The 25,636-nt window shown below is 45.3% G+C and overlaps 1 protein-coding gene across 3 annotated transcripts in view; it reads left to right on the forward strand.

Annotated features, from left to right (window-relative positions):
• The first annotated feature begins 564 nt into the window (after positions 1–564).
• PHF12 (PHD finger protein 12) overlaps positions 565–25,636 on the forward strand; it is a 39,526-nt gene continuing 14,454 nt past the window's right edge. The window contains exons 1-4 of one of the 3 annotated variants that reach the window (XR_009537451.1): positions 565–766; positions 1,415–1,596; positions 21,651–21,723; positions 24,365–24,758. Coding sequence is in view for 2 of the 3 variants with exons in the window: in XM_060133318.1 (XP_059989301.1) it covers positions 701–766; positions 1,415–1,596; positions 21,651–21,723; positions 24,365–24,758 (715 nt within the window). In the remaining variant the exon portion in view is untranslated. Of the gene's footprint in view, positions 767–1,414; positions 1,597–1,880; positions 1,988–21,650; positions 21,724–24,364; positions 24,759–25,636 lie in introns of those variants that run through there. The other 2 variants (XM_060133318.1, XM_060133319.1) reach the window with 2 other exon arrangements.

Raw genomic sequence — 25,636 nt, forward strand, 5'->3', positions numbered from 1 at the left:
TCTCAGTACGCTGGCGCAGGGCAGAAAGGCGGGGCTTCGGCTCTCCAGACGAATGCCAGCGCGGCTGCGCGCTGGGGGGTACCCCCTCACTGCGGCTGCGCGGGAGCCCGGCCGCCGGCTGTCACTGCGGTTGCGCGCGGCGAGCGGCGATCCCGGGGCGCCTGCGCGGGTGGCTTTGCGGGCGCTCGCGGTAAGTTTGCGCCAAGTGCGCGGCAGCCGGGACGCAGACGGCGGCGGCGGCGAGAGGCGGAGCCCGGGGACCACCCCCCATCACCCTCCCCGCAGTCACCTCACGTACCACAACCTCACCTAACCTCTCACCCCCACTGCGATCCCCCCAACCCCGGGATGGCAGCGCCCGCCAGCTTTCCCGGCCGGACCAGCGGTCGCCAGCACCGGCTTTAGCCTGTGGGACTAGGCCCCGCCGAGGCCTGACTCCCGGAGCCGGGACCCACCGTGCAGCCAGACGCCGGGCCGGGGCTGAGGGGCCGCTCCCCCCTCACGGCCCGTGGGGAGGACGCTGCCGTCCCGGGGACTGGGGGCCGGGGGGTGGGGGGGGTGCCAGGGCGAGGAAGTCGGGACCCGTGTTTGGAAAAAAGAAGGGGGGCCGGGGTCAGGAGCACCCCCTCCCCCCGTTTCCCCCCTCCCCCCGGGGTTGGGGGGGCCGGAGCAGAGAGCGCCCAGCCCGGGAGGTGGATGAATGTGGGAGAAAATGGAGACCAAGACGATCGTGTACGACTTGGACACGTCGGGGGGGCTGATGGAGGTAAGAGTGGCCCTCCTCATCCCCTTCCCCCAGCGCCGGGAGGGAACCTCCGCCCTCCGCCCCACAAAGCCGGCCCTGAGCTCGCAGCGCAAGAGGGCCGGGGGACGGGGGGGCTCTTCCTCACCCAGACTCTCCCTCCCATCTTTGCAACTCGGGGGGTTACGCTCAGCCGCCGAGGACGTTTGCAGCAGTTTCACCTACCCGCCGCCCTCGATTCGCTCTCCCGAGGCGCCAACCCACTCCATCTCGTTGCACCGGCGGGCCTCCCCACCCCCTTCTTGTCGGCCCCTTTGTGCTTCCCCCAGCACGTCCGGGTACTGGGCTTCAGGCCTCTCCCGAGCCTGGCTTTGGAGTCCCCCACTGTCCATACAAGGAAGTGGCGAGAAGGGAACCGCGCACCCTCTCCCCATCCCCCTACTCTGATCCTCCCCATTTGGAAGAAGCCGTTCTCGTTGTTGTGCTGCAGGAACGCGGTTAGGTTGGGCTCCCCCTGGTTCCGGGGGCTGAGAGGTTCTGGGAGCAGGCTGGATGGGAGGAAGAAGGACAAAAGGGGGGAGAGGGGTGGGTGACGGAGAAGCCGCGCCGGGGGGGCGACGGACCGCCCGGGACCTCCGGGTGTGCACACACGCCATTTGTATGTGTGTGCAGCAAATCCAAGCTCTGCTGGCTCCCCCCAAGACGGACGAGGCAGAAAAGCGGAGTCGGAAGCCTGAGAAGGAGCCCCGGCGAAGCGGCAGGGCCACCAACCACGACAGCTGCGATAGCTGCAAAGAAGGTGGGGATCTCCTGTGCTGTGACCACTGCCCGGCCGCCTTCCATCTCCAGTGCTGGTAAGGTCTGGGGACCCCTCCGGAGCCCCTTGGCGGACCCTTCTCGGAACATTCCTTCACCCGGCCTACCCCTGGCTGCCGAAATAACGGGCGCTTGCAGCCGCTAGCTTTCTGCAGCCGCTGGGGCCAGCGCCTCCCCGCCCCCAGGTGCTGCCCGGATCCGGCCGTTTGGGGGGGGGGGAGCAGCTGTGGGTCCGGACCCCGAGGTGGGGGTTGGGAGGGGTGAGGAGAGCCCCATCTGGGATTGGAAGTCGCTGAGGAGCCGGGACGGAGCCGGTGGGGCACGGCCGACGGTGGCGGGGAGGAAGGGGAGGAGCTCCGGGCCCTGCGCCGCTCGCCTCCCCGCGCGCCTGCCGCCCTCGGGCTCCTGCCTGGCTGGGCTGTCCTCGCGGTGGGTGCGCGGAGCCCTCGGCGGCCGGAGCTGCCCTGGTCCAGACCCGCGGGACCCGGCGCCCGGGCGCTCCCGGCTGTGGAAGAAATCATGGAGGGTGTCTCTCGAGTCCGCCTCTTCTCTCTGCCTCTCTGTTTACAATATGGCGACCTGCCTTTAAATTATATTTTTATTCTCAGCGCCATTTTGGCTGCATATATGATTTGCAAACGTCTCCCGGGGAACGGTGGGGGTTGCCTCGGGGTCCTTTCTGCGGAAGCTCCTCGGGGGCCGGGGCTGGGATCTTGCCGCTTTAGTCCCCTTTCTCTGCCGCCGCTTGCCCCCTGTTGCCTGTCGGAGCTGCCTCCCTCTTCCCTCCCCGCCCCGCGCTGCCGCCTCTTGGGAAATCGGGCCGGGTTAGACAATTAAAATTGCCATTGGGCGCCGATTTCACTTCTCCGCTCGGGATCGGCGAACCCTTCGCTGCAGAATCCTTTGCTGTCGGGGTTAGGATTGTGTGTGGTGGCCCCGCGAGGGCATTTTTAAGGACCGGAGCAAAAAAGCTGTGCGCTTTCCCCCCACCCCCCCACCACCCCCGCGACGCTTACTGAACGCGAGGGGAGGGGAGAGACCGAAGAGGGAGGGAGGGACCAGGGTTGGTCGCCCGCTGCTTGATCCTCCTCTGCAGCTCAGCCCAGAACAATCCGGCCAAGAAGAGTTTAAACTCCAGGTTCTGCCTGGAGAAATCACCTCTGCCCTCCACAAAAATCCCACATCTGCGCCGGGACCCCGATTGCATCTTGTTCTGATGGGTCTTGTTCTGTTCAGCAACAGTTGACTGAGGCAGGCGTTTATGAGAGGAGATGGCTGGAGAGAGCGGGAAGGAGAGGGGCTGTTCTGTTTGTTCCCACCCGTTTTTGATGTTGCCTTTTTTAGCCCTCTGTTTTAAAAAAAAAAAAAAAAAGTGAGGTTTTCCTTAAGCTCTCTACACAGTTCCATTCACATTCTGTTTCTCGGTTGGTGGAGTAGTGCCCACTGTATATTTGTACTAATTGCAGGTTTTGGAACACTTATTAGACAGATGACTGATACTGGGCAAACTAAGTCTGTAGTCAGAAGTTTTGTAGGAAGCTCCCATTACCATTCCCAAGATTCCTTTGCCCAGGAGAGCACCCTATCTTGGCTTGTAATGTTGCAGGGACAAAAATGATTATCCTGGAGGAAGCTTTGCCAATGGCTTTAAAATTTTTATTGTGAAGTGACTAATACCAGCAGTAAGGTTCTGTGGTTTTTAACCTTTGCTTCCTGTTGGTATAAGGTGTAATCCACCTGGGGAAAAAAATCTCCTGTCAAGTTTCCTGTGCTGTTCTTGAGCACAGAAGAGATTTGTACCTGGATGTGTTGTGTTGCTCTGGTTGAGAATTAAACTTGAGCTGATTTTTTTTTATTGCGCTTGTTTGATACATACTAAGACTGAATTGTAGACTTCTTGATTTAAAATGTGGGTTAATGTTTTACCTGTAGAATGAAGTTACCGTTAATCAAGAATGGTGATTCCCATACTGAGAATTTTGTAAGCTCTTTATTATTGTTTGTTTAATAAAGCTGAAATTGTTTATTAGAAACTTCAGGCATAGAAAAAGTGTGCTGTTTTGCCTGAGATTGGGCTTTTGAACTATAAAACCTAACCCCTGAATCTTTGAATTTGATGAGTTCAAGTCTTGTCAAATTGTAACAATTAACAGTTCTACTTTAGCTGGTAGGAGAGAGGGAGGGGTTTCTAGCTGTTAGTGAGATTCAGACTGTGCATTTCATTGACTACTTTTTTTTTAAGACCATGAATGGGAACTGGTAATCAGAGCTTTGCGAATCCTAGTAAATGAGGCAGAGCTTGTTTCACATCTCCAGTTCCCTCTTTGAAGATGCCAGGACTGAATGTACCATTGACTTATCTGAGTAGTTATATAAATCACAAAACGTTGCAGATATTGGTACAAAGGCAGGAACCCTTCTTTCAAGTGAGGGTTACCCCACTTTCCTGCCTCCTACCCCACACTCTTCTAGCCCAAGTGAAGTATTTCATTAACCATCTCAACCCAAGTAGTTAGGTCAAGCACTTAATGGTGTCAGAAAATTTTGATTCCTGGGTGTGCTCATGGTAATTTGTCCCGTTATTGTTTATTTGTGTCATGTGGGAGTGAGGTTAGGAGGTGTGACTATATTTTCTCTTCCTTCCCTTTTTAACTAAGACTGGATTATTTAGGTAAGCATAGTAATGATAATTTTCCTTATGTACAGAATGTTCAAAAGTGAAGGTGGCGTTTTACAAACCCTGTAGGTCATAATTGCAGTGCTGCTGTGGGTCTCCATTCAAAATTCTGTGAGACAAGTCCTCTTTCAGTCTCTGGTGGCCTTGCCAGCTTGCCTCCCAGTGAACAGCATCTAGTAAAATGCTCCCGAAGTGATTCTAGGCAAGCTTTACCTCCTGGGCTTAGTGACATGGCCATAACCACAGGGGATTTTTCCTAAGATAATCTACTGGAGGAAATGACTGGTCACATAAGCTGTATTAATTGTCTTGTCTTATCTCAGGGGCCAGGGCTCTGTATGAGGAACAGTCCTTTCTTCCCAGTTAGACTGGGAGCCCTATTTCTGGGTTTTCTCTGATGATCTGGGTGAGGGAATGAATTGTCCTGTGCTTAGTACCATGAACTCATTGAAGAATTAAACTTGAGGAGCTGATGTCTTCATATTTGTTTAAGTGATAGTATAATCATTTTATCCAAGTTTAACTGGTTTATCAATTATTCAGAGTGGGGTTAGGGGTTACTAAACCTGCTCCTAGAGAATTAGGAAGAGATGTTTTTAAGTGTTCCCTGGGGAACCTTACCTTTATCATAATTGTCGTGCAGTAAGTTGAGCTTTCCGAAAATACTGATCTCCATGGACTGGTCTCTAAAAATTGGCCTTAAAAAAAAAAAAAATTAGACTAACTGGTGGAGCTCTGGTTGCCGCCGACCCATCTTTCTGTTTGAGATGGATAGGATTGTTCTCACTGAGAAAGTGAATACCATAGGCATCGGTAATGGGGCTGACTGGAACCTGGATGGTTTCCTCTGATTGCATTTTGCTCCAAACAGTCTGAGGGACCAGAACGGTCTGGTTGAGAAGTGCATCTACCTCAGCAGACCTCAGCATGGTCGCTTCCCGTCAGACAGATTTCTGTAGCATTTGCCTCCGCATGTTATATTTGGAATTGTTGGCCGGCTTTCCTCTCTCTGGTGTTGGCAGCATGATCCAAAATGAGGTTTTCGAAGAATGAGAGTAAAAAGGTCTCTGTGCACAGGCAAAACTAAGCTCAGCTTGGAGTTTTGCATATTTAATTTTCAGTGAGTCATAACAAGAAAGGTTTCACACACACAGTAGAAAACTGCCTTGCAGAAAATCTATACTGTTTGAACTTTTAAGGAGGCGATTTTTCTGATTTTGTTGTGTTTATTAGCTCGTCATTAGAATAGTATCAGGCAAGTGGTGAATTAAAATACATTTGTTTTAACATTATCTTATACATCTTTTGTTTCTGACATTCCAAGTGCTTGGAAGCCTGGCACTGAAGAACTGGAGGTGACAGCATCTGGACTCCCTCCCTTCACTCTGCCCCCTCAATAGTAAAATAACTCAACAATAAACAAACCTAATTTGGTTTTGTGTGTATTTTATTTATTTTTGCATTTGCTGTGTTGTGTTGGAATCTGGGTGTGTAGTATTGTTTTTAAATGGTCCACTCAAACAGGAGGGGTCTAGTAACATTTAACTTTAACTCAATTTCACATGCATGCTTCGCCAAATTAATGTGGGGCTCCGGGACCAATTTTTATGAAATGAGTACTTTAGTTCAAAGATAAGGGATAATCGCTGTTTAAAAATATAAGACTAATACTTGGTATGAGTTGTTTACTCAAAAAATGTTTGTGACCCAGATGGCTTTGGTTGAGAAAGGAAGCGTCAGAAATATTAAAACCAGAAAGAGAGGTAATACTTCTCAGAGGTAACAGTTTTTGTGTAATTTAAGGCAAGTACTTAGTGGTACTGTTGTAGGAAATTTTTCATTTCGGGCTTGTCCCAAAATTAATTACCATACTCAGTGAAAGGTAGAATGCAGTTATAATCTCATCCATCTCCTGCTGTTCCTTAAGGCTCTCAAAGTACTTTACAGATGGGCTCCACTAGTACATTAGTGCTGTTTGGGGCCTTTGTAAATGAGTTGTGTGGTTTTTTACATGTTTAAATGTGCAAAAGCCATATTTAGGTACAGCCTTCATTTTAATCTGGAGATGAGATTCATGTTGGTCTTTTTAAAATTCTTAATCAAGTATGTTTCCAAGAGATTGTTTTGTTTTTTTTTGCGGTACGCGGGCCTCTCACTGTTGTGGCCTCTCCGGTTGCGGAGCACAGGCTCCGGACGCACAGGCTCAGCGGCCATGGTTCACGGGCCCAGCCCCTCCGGGGCATGTGGGATCCTCCCGGACCGGGGGCACTAACTCGTGTCCCCTGCATTGGCAGGCGGACTCTCAACCACTGCGCCACCAGGGAAGCCCCAAGAGAATTTTTTTAAAGCCAAATCATAAAGACAAATAAATTACCTGATTTGAACTGAAAAGGAATTCAAATTGTCACTACTGTGTGTTGAATGAAACACTGTTTTTTATTAAGCTCTGAGTGAAAGTACAAGTGTTACTCAAAAGGGCTCAGTGAGTTTTCCAGTTTCATCCTTCTAGCATTTGTTGGTGCTTCATTCCTTTTTATGGCTGAATACTATTCTGTGTATGGCTATACCATATTTTTGTAGTCCATTCATCAGTCGATGGATATTTGGGTTGTTTCTTCTTTTTGCTATTGTGAATAATCATGCTGTGAATACTTGTGTGCAAGTTTTTTTGTGGATATCTGTTTTCATTTCTCTTAGGTATATACCCAGGAGTGAAATCACTGGGTCATATGGTAACTCTTACATTTAACCGATGAAGAACTGCCAGACTATTTTCCAAAGTGGCTGCATCATTTTACATTCCCACCAGCAGTGTATGAGCATTCCAATTTCTCCACATCCTTTCCAATACTTGCTATTACCTGTCTTCTTGATTAAAGCCATCCTATGGCTATGAAGTGCTATCTCATTGTGGTTTTGATTTGCATTTGCCTGGTGGCTAATGATACTGAACATCTTTTCATGTGCTTCTTGGCCATTTGTATATTTTCTTGGAGAAATGTCTATTCAGATCTTTGTCCAATTTTTATCAGCTTATTTGGTTTTTTATTATTGAGTTGTAAAAGTTCTCTATATATTCTAGATACAAGTCCCTTGTCAGATATATGATTTGCAAGTCTTTTCTCGCATTCTGTGGGTTGTCTTTTCACTTCCCCTATCTTTTTATTTTTAAATTTTTAGTCTTACCTAGAAAAAGATGGTTGATTTAAGTACACTTAAATGTCTATGCCTATATTGTCTATGTAATGACAGTAAGTAAAGGATTTCTTCTGTGAACTCAGTCAAGATGATGTGTCTCAGTGGAGGGAACCTTATGATGATTTGGTATGTTGCTATTTCAGCTTTTCTGGGTGACCCCTCTTAGCAAAGAAGTCTAAGGCTGGAAGTTACCCTAGAGGAAGTATAAAAAATCCACCACCTGCCCTAAGGCAGGATGCTCACCTGGCTCCCACCAGCCACAATAGAAAATTTCTGTGTATAGGCACTTCTCATACTTGGAGGCCCCTGGTTCCTGGTTTAAGGAGGAAGATTTTAATCACCTCAGTTTGATTGGTAACTGCTTGGGGTGGAAATAACTACAGATCAGTTAATGAGCTTTTGATCTCGGTGAACAAGAACAAAAAGTTGTTCGAACAGTGCAGTGAACTCACCTATTTATACGTGTCTTTATGTAAGTCCAGATAACAGTAAATAGGGAGGCGGCATGCAGAGAATATTTGCTTGAAGGTTTTATATAGCTTATAAAAAGAAACCGTCTGCTTTGATGCTCCCTAGAAATGCAGGTGTCCTGCTTCTTAACAGAAATGGGTATATTTTTTCTTCTACAAGTGATATGGCTATAGAAAATAGATGAAGCTGAATGTTGTTTGCTTTGAGTTATGAGTAGAATACTGAAATCCATCTCTGAACTTTGTTGTCCCACCCCCAGCGCATACACAACAGTTCCTTGGGTGTGTAGTTAAGCAGACCAATCTGGTGGAAAATTCTGGTTGAGGTTATGTTGGCATTTACTATGATAATGCAGCACAGGCACCTGGAAATGCATTCTTGTTTTCTGGGGTTTTTTTGTTTGTTTTTGTTTTTTATCTTTGACTGTACTGGGTGTTCATTGCAACACGCAGGCTCTTCGTTGTGGTCTCAGTAGTTGCAGCCTGAGGGCTTAGTTGCCACGTGGCATGTGGGATCCCAGTTCCCCGACCAGGGATTGAACCCATGTCCCCTGCATTGGAAGACGGATTCTTAACCACTGGACCACCAAGGAAGTCCCTGCATTTTTGTTTTAAGGTGCCAGAGTTTTAAGTCACCAGAGCAGGAAAAAAAAAAGTTTGTTTTCCCACCTCCACTGTGCTCTTCCTTTGACTTAAAGTCCCCAGGGAGTACAACATGGCCAGCTGCATTGCCATTCAATGAGTGACACTTATAAGAGCACCTCTGCATAATGCTAGCCTCCCAAGAGACAGGACAGGAGTACAGCTGTCCCCCTGCCAGTTTCCTGAAAGAGGAGGACATTGTATTCAGTGCAAGTCCTAGACCAAATTTCAGAAAGGCACTTTGGTGTTGCAGATTTGTCACCATGCCCAGGACGCATGCACAGGTCGCTCGCTGACTGCTTTTCCCATGACTCAACAACAGTTAAGAATAAGAAGGTGACTCTTTTTTCTGCCTGCCACTTACAGATATCAAAATCCTCATCCTTTAAGCCTTTAATTATTTCTAAATCTAGTCTCAGCAAATAAGAATAAAGACGAAGTTTTGTGTGAGAGGCAAAAGACACTGAGGGGTATGATGGGCACTGACAAAAGAAGAAACTATTGATTGGACCCATCAGTAAAAAGGAACTTGGCTGTTACATACAGCTGTTGCTGAATTCACAATAAGCAAATTCCAAGTACACCTTGCAGATTGATGAAATTTTCTAAATAAAGAAAAACTTGACTCACTCATTCAAAGAACTACTCCTTTCCCTTTTGCAATCCTGTACTAAATGTTCATTAAACTACTTGAAAGCCAGAGACTGACCCATTTCCTCTGCTCTTTGCTGCGTAATACTTAGTGGTATTACAAATGAGAGACGTGCAAAGATAAACACTGGTTGGGGAACAGAAATGATGTCTGGGTTCTTCGAAGTGGATGGTACCTTTGTTAACACAAACACATGGTGACTATTCCTTTCTCCCTAATTACGTTTGCTTTTCTGTATGTTAGTAGCTTTGGTGTTTAATCTTTGCCCTTCCCCTGTTTTCTGACAAATTGTACAGGGTATCTCCCAGGAAATGTTTCCCGGTCTTGAAAGGACAAAAGACTTAGTAACAGCAGGGTGGGGGAGGCAGGTGGCGGGGACTCAGTGCCTGAACCTAGCGTTAGTCTTTCCCACTGATTTGGGCTCTGCGTGAGGCTCTTTTTGAAATAAGCTCAAGTGAGCAGGAGAGGACTCTCTGTGGGGTTTGAGCTTAACTGTAGCCCAAAGACATCACTTTACCTCCAGGCCAGGCAGGGGTGGGGGTACCTCTCAGAATTACTAGCAACGTTGAATTCTAGGGTGGAAACCTGTTTGTAGCAGCACGAGCACATTTATAGTCTTTTATCCAGCTGTGATCCTCAGAGGGTTGTTGGATATTTTTTCCTCCTGTCTGCATTTGTACAAAGAACAGAGCAGAGAAGCTAATGAAGTGCACGGAACTTTGAGTGAGTTTAGAAAAGTCTCTGCATTACAAAACTGGGCAATGTGGAGCTACTCCTGTTCTTTCCACCAGCCATGGGCTCCTGTGATGAGCTGTGAGCTTTTTAATTCCCATGTTCACTGAACCCTCAGGTAGAGTTCTACTGATTCTTTTTTTTTTTTTTTGGCTGCGTTGCATCTTCCTTGCTGTGCACGGGCTTGCTCTAGTTGCGGCGAGCAGGGGCTACTCTTCGTTGTGGTGCACAGGCTTCTCATTGCGGTGGCTTCTCTTGCTGCAGAGCATGGGATCTAGGTGCACGGGCTTCAGTAGTTGCAACACGTGGGCTCAGTAGTTGTGGCTCATGGGCACACGGGCTTAGTTGCTCTGCGGCATGTGGGATCTTCCCGGATCAGGGCTCGAACCCGTGTCCCCTGCATTGGCAGGCGGATTCTTAACAACTGTGCCACCAGAGAAGCCCCTCTACTGCTTCTTGGTTTTAACAAAGCTCTGGAAACATTAGAGGGAAACTCTATGGTGAACTTTTTCCATTAACAATCATCAATTATTGGTCAAAATACATTGTGAAGATTATACTACATAAATCTCATTAAATGTGTCTAAACCTGTAACTTTTCATAGTTCTATACATGGGTTGGCTATATTTAACTTTCCTTGATCTTGCCATTTTTTTGAAAGAGCGTCTTAAATGTAGGGAGAACTATGTCACTAATTTTGACCTTTATTGAGAAACAATGTTTTGCTTTATTATCTTTGTTTTGCTTTATCCCTCCTTGGTAGTCCTCTTGGTTTTGCCTGGCATAGATGACACTTAGCCATTCTAACTCAAAGCAATTCTGACGCCTGATTCCATGATATCAGACACCTTTGACTTCAGGCTGCAGTTTGTGGTGTTGTAGGAAGCTGTATAGTAAGAAAAGTGCCTGCAGGTTATTTAAGTTACGGGAAAGAGCTCATGCGCAAGGCTTGTATGCTTGCTGTATACAAGCTTTCCACAAATCTTACCATTTGTGTGCACACATTCAGGCCCTTAGGGTGACTGTTCTTTGGTTAGGGACCATCTGAGAGAAAAGTGGGCCGAAGGGAAAAATCATGGCACTCTGTCTCTGACAAGTATGTTCAACTCCTAAATAGGTCACCAGGGGTATAACTGGAAGGCTTCAGAAGCCCAAGTCCGCACTTAGCTGTGGCATCAAACCACGACAGCACAGTTTGACAGCGTGCCCAGGAGATTACTTCAGTCATGCAGGGTGGGGAGCTTTGAGGTTTCTGAGTAAAATTGGGGGAGGGGCAAGGGTAAGGGTAAAAGAAGAGGGGAATAAGCCCTGTGCTGTTTTGGCCCCAATAGTAGCATTATTCTTTAATTTTTTTAAATTTTTGTTTGCATTGGGTCTTCATTGCTGCACATAGGCTTTCTCTAGTTGCAGCGAGCGGGGGCTGCTCTTACTTGCCATGTGCGGGCTTCTCATTGCAGTGGCTTCTCTTGTTGTGGAGCACGGGCTCTAGGCACGCAGGCTTCAGTAGTTGTGGCACACGGGCTTAGTTGTTCCGCGGCATGTGGGATCTTCCTGGGCCAGGGCTCGAACCCGTGTCCCTTGCACTGGCAGGCGGATTCTTTTTTTTTTTTCTTTTTTAAAAATTTTATTTATTTATTTTTGGCTGCATTGGGTCTTCGTTGCTGTGCACAGGCTTTCTCTAGTTGCAGCGAGGGGGGCTACTCTTGGCTGCAGTGCACGGGCTTCTCATTGCGGTGGCTTCTCTTGTTGCGGAGCATGGGCTCCAGGCGTGCAGGCTTCAGTAGTTGTGGCACGCGGGCTCAGTAGTTGTGGCTCGCGGGCTCCAGAGCGCAGGCTCAGTAGCTGTGGCGCACGGGCTTAGTTGCTCCGCGACATGTAGGATCCTCCCGGACCAGGGCTCGAACCCGTGTCCCCTGCATTGGCAGGCAGATTCTCAACCACTGCGTGGCAGGAGGATTCTTAACCACTCCGCCACCAGGAAAGTCCCAGTAACATTATTCGTCCTCCTTCATTTTTTTTTTTAGAAGACCCTGTCAGAGGAGAGTAAATGAAGCAGAAATCCTCCTTAGGGAAAAGCAGCTGAGCCTTGGGTAGAAACCCGCTCTACATTTAGTTGGATTTCAAATATTCTCCCTAGGATGTTATTATTTTTAGTTTTCCCAGCCTTTATAGAATTTTAGGTCCAATATCTGTAAGGTGTGAACTGGTCCAGATTCCCTGAGCTGTGTCTACAAGAAGAGTGTAGCCTCTTTCCTTATTCTTGATAGTCCCACTAAAATTTGACCACGGAACAGTACCCAGTTTTCCATACCTTTGAGACTCTTATGGAATACACAATTAAAATTGTTGGTTCTTTCCAATGGAATATTAGAAAGTGGAGTATTAGAAAGTGACTGTTGGGGATGTATGTATACGTATAGCTGATTCACTTTGTTATACAGCAGAAACTACCACAACATTGTAGAGCAATTATACTCCAATAAAGATGATAAAAAATTTTTAAAATAAATAACTAAAATCCTTTGTTGCCAAAAAAAAAAGAAAGTGACTGTTGAGGCCAGAATATTGACTCTTTTCTAAAATAGGTGGTCTCCAGCATCCATCATAAGGTGAATGAATGAAGCCCATTTTTTAACTGTTTGCAGCCAGCTCATTTTCCATTGTAGAGAAGCCAGGATTGCAAGAATAGGCAAACCAGTGGTAGATCAGGTCCTGTGGCACCGGGCTTGGCTTGTAGAGAAGTTAGCAGAGGCAAATACCTGTTATAACTGTTGGTTCTACCCTCCCTCCTTCTTTCCCTGCACTTCTTATAACCCTCTTCTCCAGGTGTCCTTCACTGGGAGGATGCCCCAAGCCAGCTCTACATAGAAGGCAATAAAATTTGGGGGCACAGTCAGCTAGTTTGAAAGGATTATATGCCTGTGGAAGTGACGCAACTAGCTAAGTTTCTCAATAGGGCATTTGTAATGGCCTGGCATTTCATTGGCCTCCTTGTTAACACAGCTACTAAGGCTCTGCATGAAAGAACCAGCAGCCCTTGTACTTTTTATGTACTTTGTGGCATTAGCTGTATTTGAGTCAGTAGTTGGGGTAAAGGAGAGTAAGAAATTAAGGTTCAGGGACCCCCATGAACTTTCTCTCTGCTTTCATCTCTCCAGTATCCTTCGATATGACCCTCTTCTCTGCCTTTGAAAGGTAGGCCATCCATGAAGGGAAAAGCTGATGCCCACACAAGTGTCCAGAGAAAGCTTACTATTTCTGCTGACATTTAAATTTCATTAAATTTTGTTCCCTCAAAACACAGACCATTAAATTTGGGAATTATTAATATAACTTTTAATTTAAGTTTTAAAAGATATTGTTAAATTAAACTTTACCCATCACCTCTTAGCTTTTCCAGGACAGAAGCTGATTTCAATTTATAAAAGGCTTGTTTTCTGTACTGATAGGTGCCTTTATAGATCAAGATGGCTGCTAGGAGGCTGGGACATGGTTGTGGTCCTGTCAGCGATCACCCTCACTCCCCTTTTAACTGGTACCAACACGTTTCCTGAGCAGACGGAGAGCAGCAGGGCCAGTCTGAGAGAGAGGAGGCCTGTTCCGCGCATGTATTGTCTTCTGCAGTTGGTCTTACACGATGCCGTGAAATATAGATGCAGGATTTTTATCTGGTAGTGGACCTCACGTGGATGGATGAGACCCATGAACTGTGAAATTAAAAATCAAAACTGCTCAGTGCCGTTGTTTGCTTGCTGAATACCCCACCACCACCAAAAGGGGGGGGGAGGGACATACAGATGATGCGGGGCGGCGGGCAGTGGAATCTTTCTTAGTCTGATATTTTATTTCAACTGAAATGACTGTTTATGTAGCTAGAGAGCTTCTGATTCTTGGAGAATGGTGGGTTCTGACAGGAGGGACCCTAACCAGGGTCATTTGACTGACCTCTTTTAGAAGAGAACCTGAGTGGAAGGCTGTTGTTGGTATATTGTGTGCAGACATGCTGTTTGCACAGTGTTCCTGTTAAGTGTTTGTGTTAAATAGAATATTTTTGTCAGTCCAGGAAGAGAAAATGGAGTGTGTTCTTTCCTAAGTATTTTTCATCCACTTGCTCCCTCTTGTCCTAAGACGTACACCAAAGCTTATGATTTGGTTAAGTGATATTTTCATGTCTCTCTGGCTGCCTTTGGCTCAAGTTTTAAAATGTCAGTGTTGCTTGGCTGGATGGACAGTTGCAAGCCATACATCAGTAACAACATATTAAAAAAAAAAAGTCCAGAGCCCAACACCATTTTTATCTGCATGTTATAATGTAAAAAATAGGTCTCTGAAATAAAAGGCAGTCTTTTCTGCTTCTCTGTCTCCCTTCACCTCTCCCCTCCTCCCTTTGTTCTCTTGTTCCCCTCCCCCTTCTCTCTTCCAGTTCCATATTGAAAAACTGCTTGTGCTGGGTGGATAATTAACGCAGAGCTATGGAGCAACAGGTCCCACTGGTGGCGACTAAATCTGAAGTAAATGTTAATGTCGTGCAGGTTCACATATATTAATAGGCGAGGGAGATGAGTGAGGTTAGACTCCGATCAACCACACTGGTATATGACTTGAAATAGATCCTCTTAATTAGAGAGCCAAGAACCATGACAACTACCAATATCTTCCACCTGCAGTGGTGAGCTGCAGCCTCATTAGTGAATGAAAGAGGCATTCTAAATTAAAACTGGGCTCTGTCCTTGGGCTGTAAGTTGGGATCATCTGGCTCTGGGCTTTGAATCTTTGACACGGAGAGGTCTGTCAGTGCAGGCATTACAGTTAGCTGAGGGGTGTATGTTTGTGGTTTTCTTTTCGATGACTCCAGAAATAGACCAATCTAGACAGCCTGTTCAGCAACAGAGATGCATCATTTGCATTTGTTTATGGAAGTTCAGATGCCAGAGTCCCGCTGCAGAGGTTGGCTTTAGGAGTTTTAGTTTTAAAAAATTAATGTTTGTCCAGCTTTTTAGTTGGTTTGTGGGCAGATGTTACTGTTAACAGTTTATAGGCCCTCTCAGGCCTCACAGAGAGCCACACCAAACTCTGAGACGCATACTCTTCAGTTGTACAATCTCTGAAGATTTAGAGCTCTATTGTTATGAATTATTTTATAGCTAACAGTGTCTTCAAGATCAGGTAGTGGTTAAAATAAATAACAAGTTGGAGAGCAGTGAACAGTCACTTTCTGGCCAGGAATGCAGGCCAGGGCTTTTTAACAAACGATCTGGAAGGAAACATCCAGAGCCATGAAGATGGGAAGATATTCTGCAAGAGCGCCATGCTCACAGGGCACTCTCTTCTCTGCCATGGAGAAGAGTGCCTGTCTCGCAGCACCGCAGGCCATATTCTTTTGAAGTCAGAAAGTAAAATAAAGGCCCTTGGCCTGTTGGCTAAAGAGCTACCAGTTTTCCAAGACAAGCCAGCTCACATACAGAAAATGACTCTTCCAGGACTCACCTTCCTTCCCAGGACGTAGACAGTTCTCAGAAGGAATCTAAAGTTTCAAATAATATTGTGTGCTAGGTGGACTTTAGTCTCTGTTCCCAGGGAAATGTCTCCACTCCCAGAACCTTCCTTTCATCAGGTAGGTTTTCAAAATACAGAAATATACATTCTTCTAAAACTATAGTCTCCTCGTGAACACCTCAAGATCCTTAACTTCACCATCTTTAAAGGATCACTGGCTTAATTACCATTTGCTGAATAGCAGTTGTTGAGATGTGGAAAGAGTAGGGGAAAGGCCACCGTCACCTTCAGGTACCAAAAGACCAAAGTTCTGAGGCTCTGTGTTGAGTCTGGCATCCATGAACTGCTGAGTTTTATATAGGTCTGTATGGCAAGAATCAGAATCAGTTTGTAGTTGATTATATGTGGTCTCATTACCAACTGTCCTTTTCACATTATGATCCCTGAGAGCAAGGACCATTTTTGAAATCTCACCACTTAGCACGTTGTCTAGCATAACATAGTGTCCAGTAATGCTTGAGTGATGAATGACTCTGGTCCTCTCTCCCTAAAGGCTGTGTTTCTTGATGGGTTAGATCATAACTTGTTTGCTTTGTGTCCTTCCTCTAGCATGGTACCTCCAGTGTGGCATTGGTTAGTAAGCAGTGGGAACTCAATAAATAATGACTAAAGGAGAGGGGAATGCTCAACCCTGTGGTTGAGGAAGATACTGTGACGGATATTCCACTGTGTTCCCTAGAAATAGGAGAACTACCTAGAAATCACACTGGGCTCAAGATTTGGAAGAACCAGGAAGCTGATTTTGGTTCTAATTCTGCTTTCTGACTCCATGGCTTTAGATAAGTCCGTTTAGAGATACCTGTATGATGGGAGTAAGAATTAATTTTCACTGTATGATGGTGAAGATCAAGTAAGAGCATCTGTGAAAACACTTTGTGAACTGTAATAGACTAGATGTAAAATGAGATTATCACTCTGCTATTTCTAAGCTTTAGCGATTAGGAAGCATATTGATGTCTTTACAAGCAGCACTGGCTCATTACAGTGTTTTCATGGTTTTTACTGCTGAGCAGCAGAAACTGATAATTTCAGCACTACCTGACTTTTAACTTTTAATGATTTCCTTTTGTAGAGGATGGCTCTCAGTACCCTGTCTTCATTGATATATGGGGATGAGAGGGAGCTGGAACAGAGCCATGTTTTTCTTGACAGGCATATCATGATTTAAAGATTCTGGCATGCATATAATTGTTTTGAAGTTCATACTTAACTTATGAGAACATGGGGGGCAAGGAGCTTTAAGATGGGTGGGTGAGGTGGGGAAGTCCTCAGGATGTGTATGTGAGTACCCCGAGACTGCAGAATCTCCTTTCTCCCTGGAATCCTTTGTCTGTTGACAGTATTTCTCATATGGAACAAAATTAGTCTGTTTGCAGAACAACATCTTCCAGAACTAGTTCCTGAGCTTATTACCCCAATGGCAGCCTGTCTTTCCTTGAGTCATTTCATGAATCCTTTTCCTCTAGATGTTTGAGTTGAAAAACTGCCTTCTAATTTTTGGCTGTGCTGGGCCTTCGTTGCTGTGTGGGTTTTCTCTAGTTGTGGCAGGAGGGGGGCTACTCTTCCTTGCGGTGCGCAGGCTTCTCATTGCGGGCTTCTTGTTGCAGTGCACGGGCTCTAGGTACACGGGCTTCAGTAGTTGTGGCATGCGGGCTCAGTAGTTGTGGCGCACGGGCTTAGTTGCTCCGTGGCCTGTGGGATCTTCCCGGACCAGGGCTCGAACCCACGTCCCCGGCATTGGCAGGCGGATTCTTAGCCACTGCGCCACCAGGGAAGTCCCACCATATTTTCAGATTTATTTCAAGATGCATGTTCTGTCTCTAAGAAAGCAGCAAAATCCCAACAACGCCTCACTCTTTTAAATGTTCTATGTTCATCCTGGAGACAACACTCTGACTTTCCTGCATGGCTCCCTAAACTCCCAGCCTGAACTTTAGGGCAGACAAGAGGAGCCTGTGGCCATAATCTACAATTCTGAGAAATGTTTGTTCTTCAGCATGGTATCTCTGAAAGTGATCCTTTAGAAACTAACCAGGAGCTACTTTTGAGAGCCTCTTAATACAGATTTTGAGCATTTTACCCCTGTGTTAAGAAAGAGAAATGATGAGGACACAGGGAGGGGGAAGGGTAAGCTGGGGCAAAGTGAGAGAGTGGCATGTAGATATATACACTACCAAATGTAAAATAGATAGCTAGTGGGAAGCAGCCTCATAGCACAGGGAGATCAGCTCGGTGCTTTGTGACCACCTAGAGGGGTGGGATAGAGAGGGTGGGAGGGAGGGAGATGCAAGAGGGAAGAGATATGGGGATATATGTATATGTATAGCTGATTCATTTTGTTACAAAGCAGAAACTAACACACCATTGTAAAGCAATTATACTCCAATAAAGATGTTTAAAAAAAAAGAAAGAGAAATGAGAAATCAAATTGTTTAAAGAGAGTTTAAGTAGGTTACGGTATGAAGTTCAAGCTTGCAAATATGGACTTTGATGTCTTCTTATTGAAAACATAAGTAATTCCATGTGTTATTTAACCACCAGAACAAGTGTCTGCACATCCACATTGCCTTGCCTCATGACTTGGGTGGAGGGGGTTACATTCACTTCTTAGAAGCCCATTATTTTAGTGTTCCCCAGTTCTTTAAAGCTTTATTGAGTACCTACTGTGTGCCAGGCATAATGCAGAGTGTAGAGATACAAAGGTAAATGAGGCAGAGAAGGAGATTCAGGTACATAATATTTCACTATAGTATGGCCCAGAAGTGCTGTAGGGAATCAGGGGCTGTCAGAGGAGTCTTCCTGGAGATAGTGCCTGACTTGAGCTCCAAAAGATAAGGTGTTCACCAGGTGAAGGAGTGGGGGGAGGCTCAGCTTTTGTGGTTGTGGGTAGCAGAGAATGAGAATGATCAGAGAAAGGGTTGAGAAACAGTGTGGACTGTGTAGGGAGCCACCAGACTGATGGAGCTGGGGAAGGGACAGGGTTCTGGCTTGCAGTACTGAGGAGCTTGAACTTTATCCTGATGGGGTAAGGGCAATATTGAAGGGCTTTTTAATAAGGAGAATGATATGATCAGAATTGTGGCAGAATTATTCTGCCAGCAGGGTTGGAAATAGATTGAGGAAGGCAGGAAGAGTGGCCAGGGGGCCATTCACATCTTGGTAAAAGATCTAAGCCACTGCCGCCTTGCCTCACCCTTCTGTGCTTTACATGTTTGCTGTAGGGTATCTTGATACAAAACACAAAGTCAGTAGGCAGATGAAAAGAAATGATGAAAAACAGAATGAGAAATGGCAGCCTTTTCAGGATTAGTTTTAATATGACAGCTGCTGAAGCACAGCAGAGTCTGTAGGCCTTTGCACATTACATGCATGCATTTCATTAGTTTGGACATGGCCTATGCAGAAATACATTGGAGAGAACTAGGGAAGACTTTACAGGCGACATTCACTTGTGGCCCTCCAGGGCTTGAAGACCTGTCCCAGTAGGCCAGTGTGCCTCCAGTTTTATGCTTCCTGGTAAGGATCCTCCTGAGATTCCGCCAAGGAAACAGAGGATAGGAAGCAAGGAGCTGTGAGGGCTTGGTGGACATCCTGACATGTATGCTCAGGGCTCCAGGGACGCATTAGCAAAGTGGGAGCTAGGAAAATTTGTCAAGCCAAGTGCTGTTTTAGGTAGAAACGGTAAAGCAGCCTAGCATTAAGGCCTGGGACTTAAGGGAGAGTCGTTATATATTCATAGTCTATGTATATATATATTTAGCATTTCTCATGTATTTTGAAAAAAAAATTTCCTCCATACCATTCCAAGTAGGTGACTCCCAGGAACCAAATGTAGGCATTTCTTAAGCGTAAACGTAGCCTTATTCTGTATAGCAGTGGTTTTCAAACTTTGGTATTGAGCAGAGAACTTGTTAAACATGAATTGCTGAGCCCCACTCCCAGAATTTCTAATTCAGTAGGCCTGGAGTGAGGTCTCAAAATTTGCATTTCTTCTTTTTTTTTTTTAATTGAAATATAGTTAATTTACAATGTGTTAGTTTCAAGTGTACAGCAAAGTGATTCAGTTATACATGTGGACACACACACACACACACACACACACATACATCCTTTTTCAGATTCTTTTCCATTATAGGTTATTACAAGATGTTGAGTATAGTTCCCTGGGCTATACAGTAGGTCCTTGTTGTTTACCTGTTTTATATATAGTACTGTGTGTATATTTTAATCCCAGACTCCTAATTTATCTTCCCCCTACCCCTCATCCCCCTATGCTATGCCCTTTAGTAACCATAAATTGGTTTTCTGTGTCTGTAAGTCTTTTTCTATTTTCTAAGTGAGTTCATTTGTATCATTTTTTTTAGATTCCACATGTAAATGACATAGAATATTTGTCTTTCTCTGTCTGACTTACTTCACTTAGCTGCAAATGGCATTATTTCATTCTTTTTTATGGCTGAGTAATATTCCATTGTATATATGTATCACATTTTCTTTATCCATTCACCTGTCGATGAACATTTAGGTTGCTTCCATGTCTTGGCTGTTGTAGATAGTGCTGCTGTGAACATTGGGGAGCATGTATCTTATCGAACAGAATTTGCATTTCTAATAAGTTCTCAGATGATGCTGATGCCACACTTTGAGAACTACTGCTGTATAGACATTATAAATGTGACCCTCCTAAGAATTTAATAAAATTTCATATGGTTCTTGGTGTAACCTTAATGGAAATCAATAATCTGGAGGAGCAGTAAGGCCGGCCCTACACAGCTGTAATTTTGACTCAGTATTGAATTACTGAGTGACTACTGTGTGTACAACCTCTATATTATAAAGATACAAAGAGGGAAGAGATCCAGTCCTTGTCTTGGTTCCTCTAATAAAAGAAGTAAGAGAATTGTCACACAAGGGAAAGCTGAAGAAGGATGTCTGAGTAATCTGGGAAGAGCGCATGGAGGAGCTGTGTGCTCAGTTATCTGTCGCTGAATAACAAACTACCCCAAAACTCAGTGGCTTAAAATAGACGCTAGTTATTTATTTATTTTTGACACTAGTTATTATCTCTCACAAATCTGCATGTTGACTAGGCTCAGCTGGGTGGTTTTTCTGTACACATTGTTATCTGGACTGCAGTTATTTGGAGGCTCAACTGAGCTGGCATGATCCAAGATGACTCAGTCACATAGCAGTAGTTTGTGCTAGCTGTTGGCTTGGAGTTAACTGGAGCGCCTTAAGTCTCCTCCATGTGACCTCTCAGCATGAGAGCAGGGCTCTGAGATGGAACATTGCAAGCATTTAAAAATGGAATCTGCAGGTCTCTTCAGACCCAGCCATGGAAGTTACAGCATTGTCACCTCTGCTGCATTCTGTTGGTCAAAACAACTTACAAGAGGGAATTACCTGGCAGTCAAGTGGTTAGGACTCCACAGTTTCACTGTTGAGGGTGCAGGTTCAATCCCTGGTCAGGGAACTAGGATCCCATTGGCCACTAGCTGTGGCCAAAAAAAAAAAAAAGTCACAAGACAAGCTCAATTCAAGAGGAAGGAAATGGACTACTTCTGGGCGGAAGGAGTAGCGAAAAATTTGTAGGCATCTTTAATCTACCATAGGCTGATTGAAGCAGGCCTTACAGGATGAATAGGGTTTTGGTAGGCATAGCTTTCAAGGGGAAGAGTTCTAGCAGAAGAAATAGCAAGTCTTCAGTTTAACTAGGAGAAAAAGAACACAAACGGGGTCTGGGAAGATGGAAGGAGACCATTTTACAGAGCGCTTTGAACAGCAGGTGGAAGTCTTTTGGCAGGCTTTAAAAAGATGGTGGAGGACCTCTCTCTCAGTGATTTTATTAGCATGGTGCAGAGTTTGGGAATGACTCTTCAAGGCTCCAAACTAGTTCATTATATCTTTCTTTCCCTGTAAGCCCAGTGTTAACAGCTTTGGATTTGGCTTCTCTTTCTAAGATATGGGAAGGGATGCTTACTCCTTAGGTTATTGTAAATGATGCCAAGTAAGCACTTTGAAGGATAAGAGAACCCAAGCAGTGCTGCAGGACTGGCCAGAATACGAGTTGAGGGGCATGCAGCTTTGTGTCAGACCTAGTTAGGCTTTTCCCTGCTGCATCAAAGGGTTAGTTACTTAGTCTTGCCCTTGTCTTTTCCCCACAGTAACCCTCCACTGAGTGAAGAGATGTTGCCTCCTGGGGAGTGGATGTGTCACCGGTGCACTGTTCGCCGAAAGGTAATAATGCTGCTTTCTGAAGGCTTTGCTCAGGATGCCAGATCTAGAGCACTGATATTCTAGAGCTAAGACAGCTTGGCCCTGAAGGCATTTTTGTCCCTTCTTCTTGTCTCTTCCAGCCCTGGAATCACCCTCACACTCCCCATGGTGACTGTTTAGAATCCAGTAGGGCCTAAAATCCAAACATGGGCTGCTGAAATGGGCAGAAAAGGTGTGTTAATTTACTGAGCCATGTTAATTCACTAGTGACAGGAGTAGTCTGATCTCCTTGTAGACCTCCTGATAAGTGGCCTGAATGTGGCAGCCATATCCAGTGGCTGAAAGAGGCTGAAGAGGAAGACGCTCCTCCAGCTTGATACAAAAAGGATTCCCTTCACCCCAAGGCAAATAAGTTGCTGGTATCCAGAAGCTTGGCCAGGTGTGTGGGGTGGAGAGGACTTGGACCCACTTGGACCCCAGGTTGCCTAACCTTTCTTTAGCTCCCCTTCCCTCAGCTTTGATAATTCAGTACTGGCTTTGAGAACATAATTTTCTACTTTGAGAACTTCTGTGGGGTATAAAAGCTAAATGCTCCCTTATCAAAAAAGGAAGTAGGTGTGCTTCCACCCAGATTATGAGAGACCCAATCCTCAAATTATAGGCTGTGGATTCGGATTTGTCTGTGAATTGTAAACCACTCCCTACCCTCCACCCCACACTAATTATACACCAAGCAACTTTCCCTTGTTGTGACGTCAACCTCTTCCTGGCCCCTCAACATGATGTCACAATGAATGATTACTTCCTTGGTTGCAGAAACAGGATGAGATGATTCAGAGATTGTGGTTTATGTGTGTAACAGTTTTCAGCCTTTAAGAAGAAGGTAAACAATTAGGCAGACCTTTATTCTTCAGTGTGTGCATAGGGTTCTTATTGAAGCAAGCCAAGGCAAAGTCAGCCATCTAACCACAGCTGTAGTTTAATATCTCTTGAAGTCCACAAACCAGGGTGTCCTCCAGCTTGTCCTCCTTCCAAGATCTCTACCTGTGTGTCCCCAGCTAGATTAGAGTGGGGCCAGTTAGAGTCACCTGCCAGCCAGGAGGCCTTTCAGAAACTTGCCACTCAAAGAAGCTGGACTTGAAAGGGTTGGGAACAGCTGTGGCGGAAGAGATGAAGCCAGGAAAAGAGGGTGAAGAAGAAGAACTAACATTGTTTTAGTGCTCATCATAGCTGGGTTTTTACATGTGTTATCTCATTTAGCCCATACAGCCAACTATGGGTACTGGTGGTATATTCTCCTTTTTTTTTTTTTTTTCCTCTCTCCCTTTTTAAAAGGAAGAAACTGAGGTTCACAATTGGTAGAACTTACCCAAGTACTCAAAGGAATGGACACAGCCAAGATTTGAACCAAATTCTGTTTCGTTCCAAAGCCCTATTACTTCTTCATCAATTTTCTGGAAACAGAGCTACTTTCTGGGGATTATATTATAGTATGCCTTTTTCAACAGAGTGTGCTTTTCCTGAAATGCCACTCTGACCTGCTCTCAGATGGACCTCTATGCCTACCAGTGCCAAATCTGCCCTTTGCACCATCACCTCTACAGCCCTCTGGCCTCCTGCGGTTACAGTGAAGTGGATTGAAATGATACATCCTGTGGGCCTCATCAACCTCTGATGTTCGGGTTTTATTCCTAGTGGAGGCTAGATCTTCCCCCAACTCAGAGCCATCCCTTTCATATATGTGATGCTCTTTATCTCTACCGTATCCCTGAGAGGAGGAGAAGAAAGGTCTTACTAGTCTCACTTTACGCATAGAGAAATTCCTGCCCTCCGGCCTGAGTCACCTAAGGTCATAGGGAATCAGAGGCAGAACTGGGACAAGATCCCAGGTCTCCTGACTGGAGACCAGTGCTAAACCTTCATTTGACCACTCTATTTGGAGCCCTGGAGGAAAAGGTATTATCAGTCATTCAGTCCTACTCTGTACACTTAATCTTTTTCCATGTCCCCACCTTTCCATTCAAAAAGTGTCACTGTCAGAGTTCTAGTTAAACTTGAGACATTGAAAGCCGCCGTTCTTGGACGCCATGATTGCTGGATCACTGCCCTCCACACACCACCCTTCCACCTTGTGGTGTGGCTGCCTTGCAAGTCAGCACCCAGCCTCCCTGGACAGGGAGCTCTACTTGCCTCTTTTACTTTTTACCTTTGCTTCTGCAGGTTTTTCTGTATTTTGAGCAAAGTTCTTAAAACCATTCAGGGCACTCCGAGGCAAACAACAGTGCTCTCTTTGATTCTCTACGTTATTCTCACTGTCCTCACTTAGTCTAAGTTTATTCTCACAATTAACGTTTTATCCCTTTACCGCCCCCCCACCTCGTATACAGACACTGTGTATCATATGATGTGTGGTTTGTAAAATTGTTTCTAACTTTTGTACTTTTTGGTGATTCCCTGCTGCAGTGGTTTTGCCAGCTTTAGTTTAGTTCAGCTATAGTTTTGTCAACTTTAACAGACCATTGTTCCAAGTCCCCACCCAGGTGGATGAGTCTCTGATATTAGAGACTTCCGTAATTTTGGTTAGTGGTCTAGCAGGACTTTGTAGCATCCATCTCTATTTTGTGTCACTTTGTGTGATGGGCCCACCTGTTTATTTGCACAGAAACGAGAGCAGAAAAAGGAGCTGGGCCACGTCAATGGACTGGTGGACAAATCTGGCAAACGGACTACATCCCCCAGCAGCGACACTGATTTGTTGGACAGATCAGCTAGCAAAACTGAACTCAAGGCCATTGCCCATGCCCGGATCCTGGAAAGGAGAGCCAGCCGTCCTGGCACGCCCACATCCAATGCCAGCACAGAGACCCCCACCTCTGAGCAGAATGATGTCGACGAGGACATCATCGACGTGGACGAGGAGCCAGTGGCAGCAGAGCCGGACTACGTGCAGCCCCAGCTAAGGCGCCCCTTTGAGCTGCTGATTGCTGCCGCCATGGAGCGGAACCCCACCCAATTTCAGTTGCCCAATGAACTGACTTGTACCACTGCACTACCAGGTTAGCCAGACTGTCATATCCTCTCCCCTACCCTGACTTCCCCAAAGGACTCTTGTCCAACCAAAGGGCTGTGCAGCCTGTGAGGTGTAGCCTCACAGGTGTAGTTGGTGTCCGTGTAGCCACTGTCTCAGGTTCCTGTTCTTGGTTCGAGATCTTTGCAGGTTTACAATGCTTGCTCAGTTTTCTATTTTCCACCCTTCCCAGTATCACTTTAAAAAACAAAAAAGGTAATACACACACATAGTTCAAAAATCAAAAAATATAAAAAGGGTTACAATTAAAAATTTCATACCCATCCCTGTCTGCCATTTGCCTAGTTTCTACATTCCTACCCCTCACAGATAACCACTGTTTGGTTCTTATGTATCTCCTAGAATTTCTTTATATAGATGTACCATAATTTATTTAACCAATTTCCTATTAATGGAAATTCTGGTTGTGCTTAATCTTGTGTTACCACAGATACTGTTTCAACAAATAATTTTGTAAATACATCATTGTATACATGTAAATGTATCGGTAGGATAAGTAGGATAAATTACTAATACTAGAATTGCTGGGTCAAAACTATGCATTTATATTGTTTTTAAACTATGTACTTGTAGTTTTGATGGATATTATAAATTGCCCTCCATTCCCTTTTTTTTTTTTTTAATCAACTCATGGCTTCTACTTGATACCACAAAGCGTCTAGATCTTATTTTCTTCCCAGAGAAAGTGAAATTGGCAGGCTTAAGAAACCTGCTGGTCAGTAGGATGCATACAGACTCAAAGCTTTTCTGCTTTCTATAAAAATGCAGTAAAATTATATTTTTTTCCTCAGCCACCTTCACAGAATAGTCTTTATTGACCATTAGACCTGGGTATTTCTATTTCTT

This window comes from Lagenorhynchus albirostris, chromosome 20 (assembly GCF_949774975.1).
Source record: "Lagenorhynchus albirostris chromosome 20, mLagAlb1.1, whole genome shotgun sequence".
In the NCBI taxonomy this organism is placed as follows: domain Eukaryota; kingdom Metazoa; phylum Chordata; class Mammalia; order Artiodactyla; family Delphinidae; genus Lagenorhynchus; species Lagenorhynchus albirostris.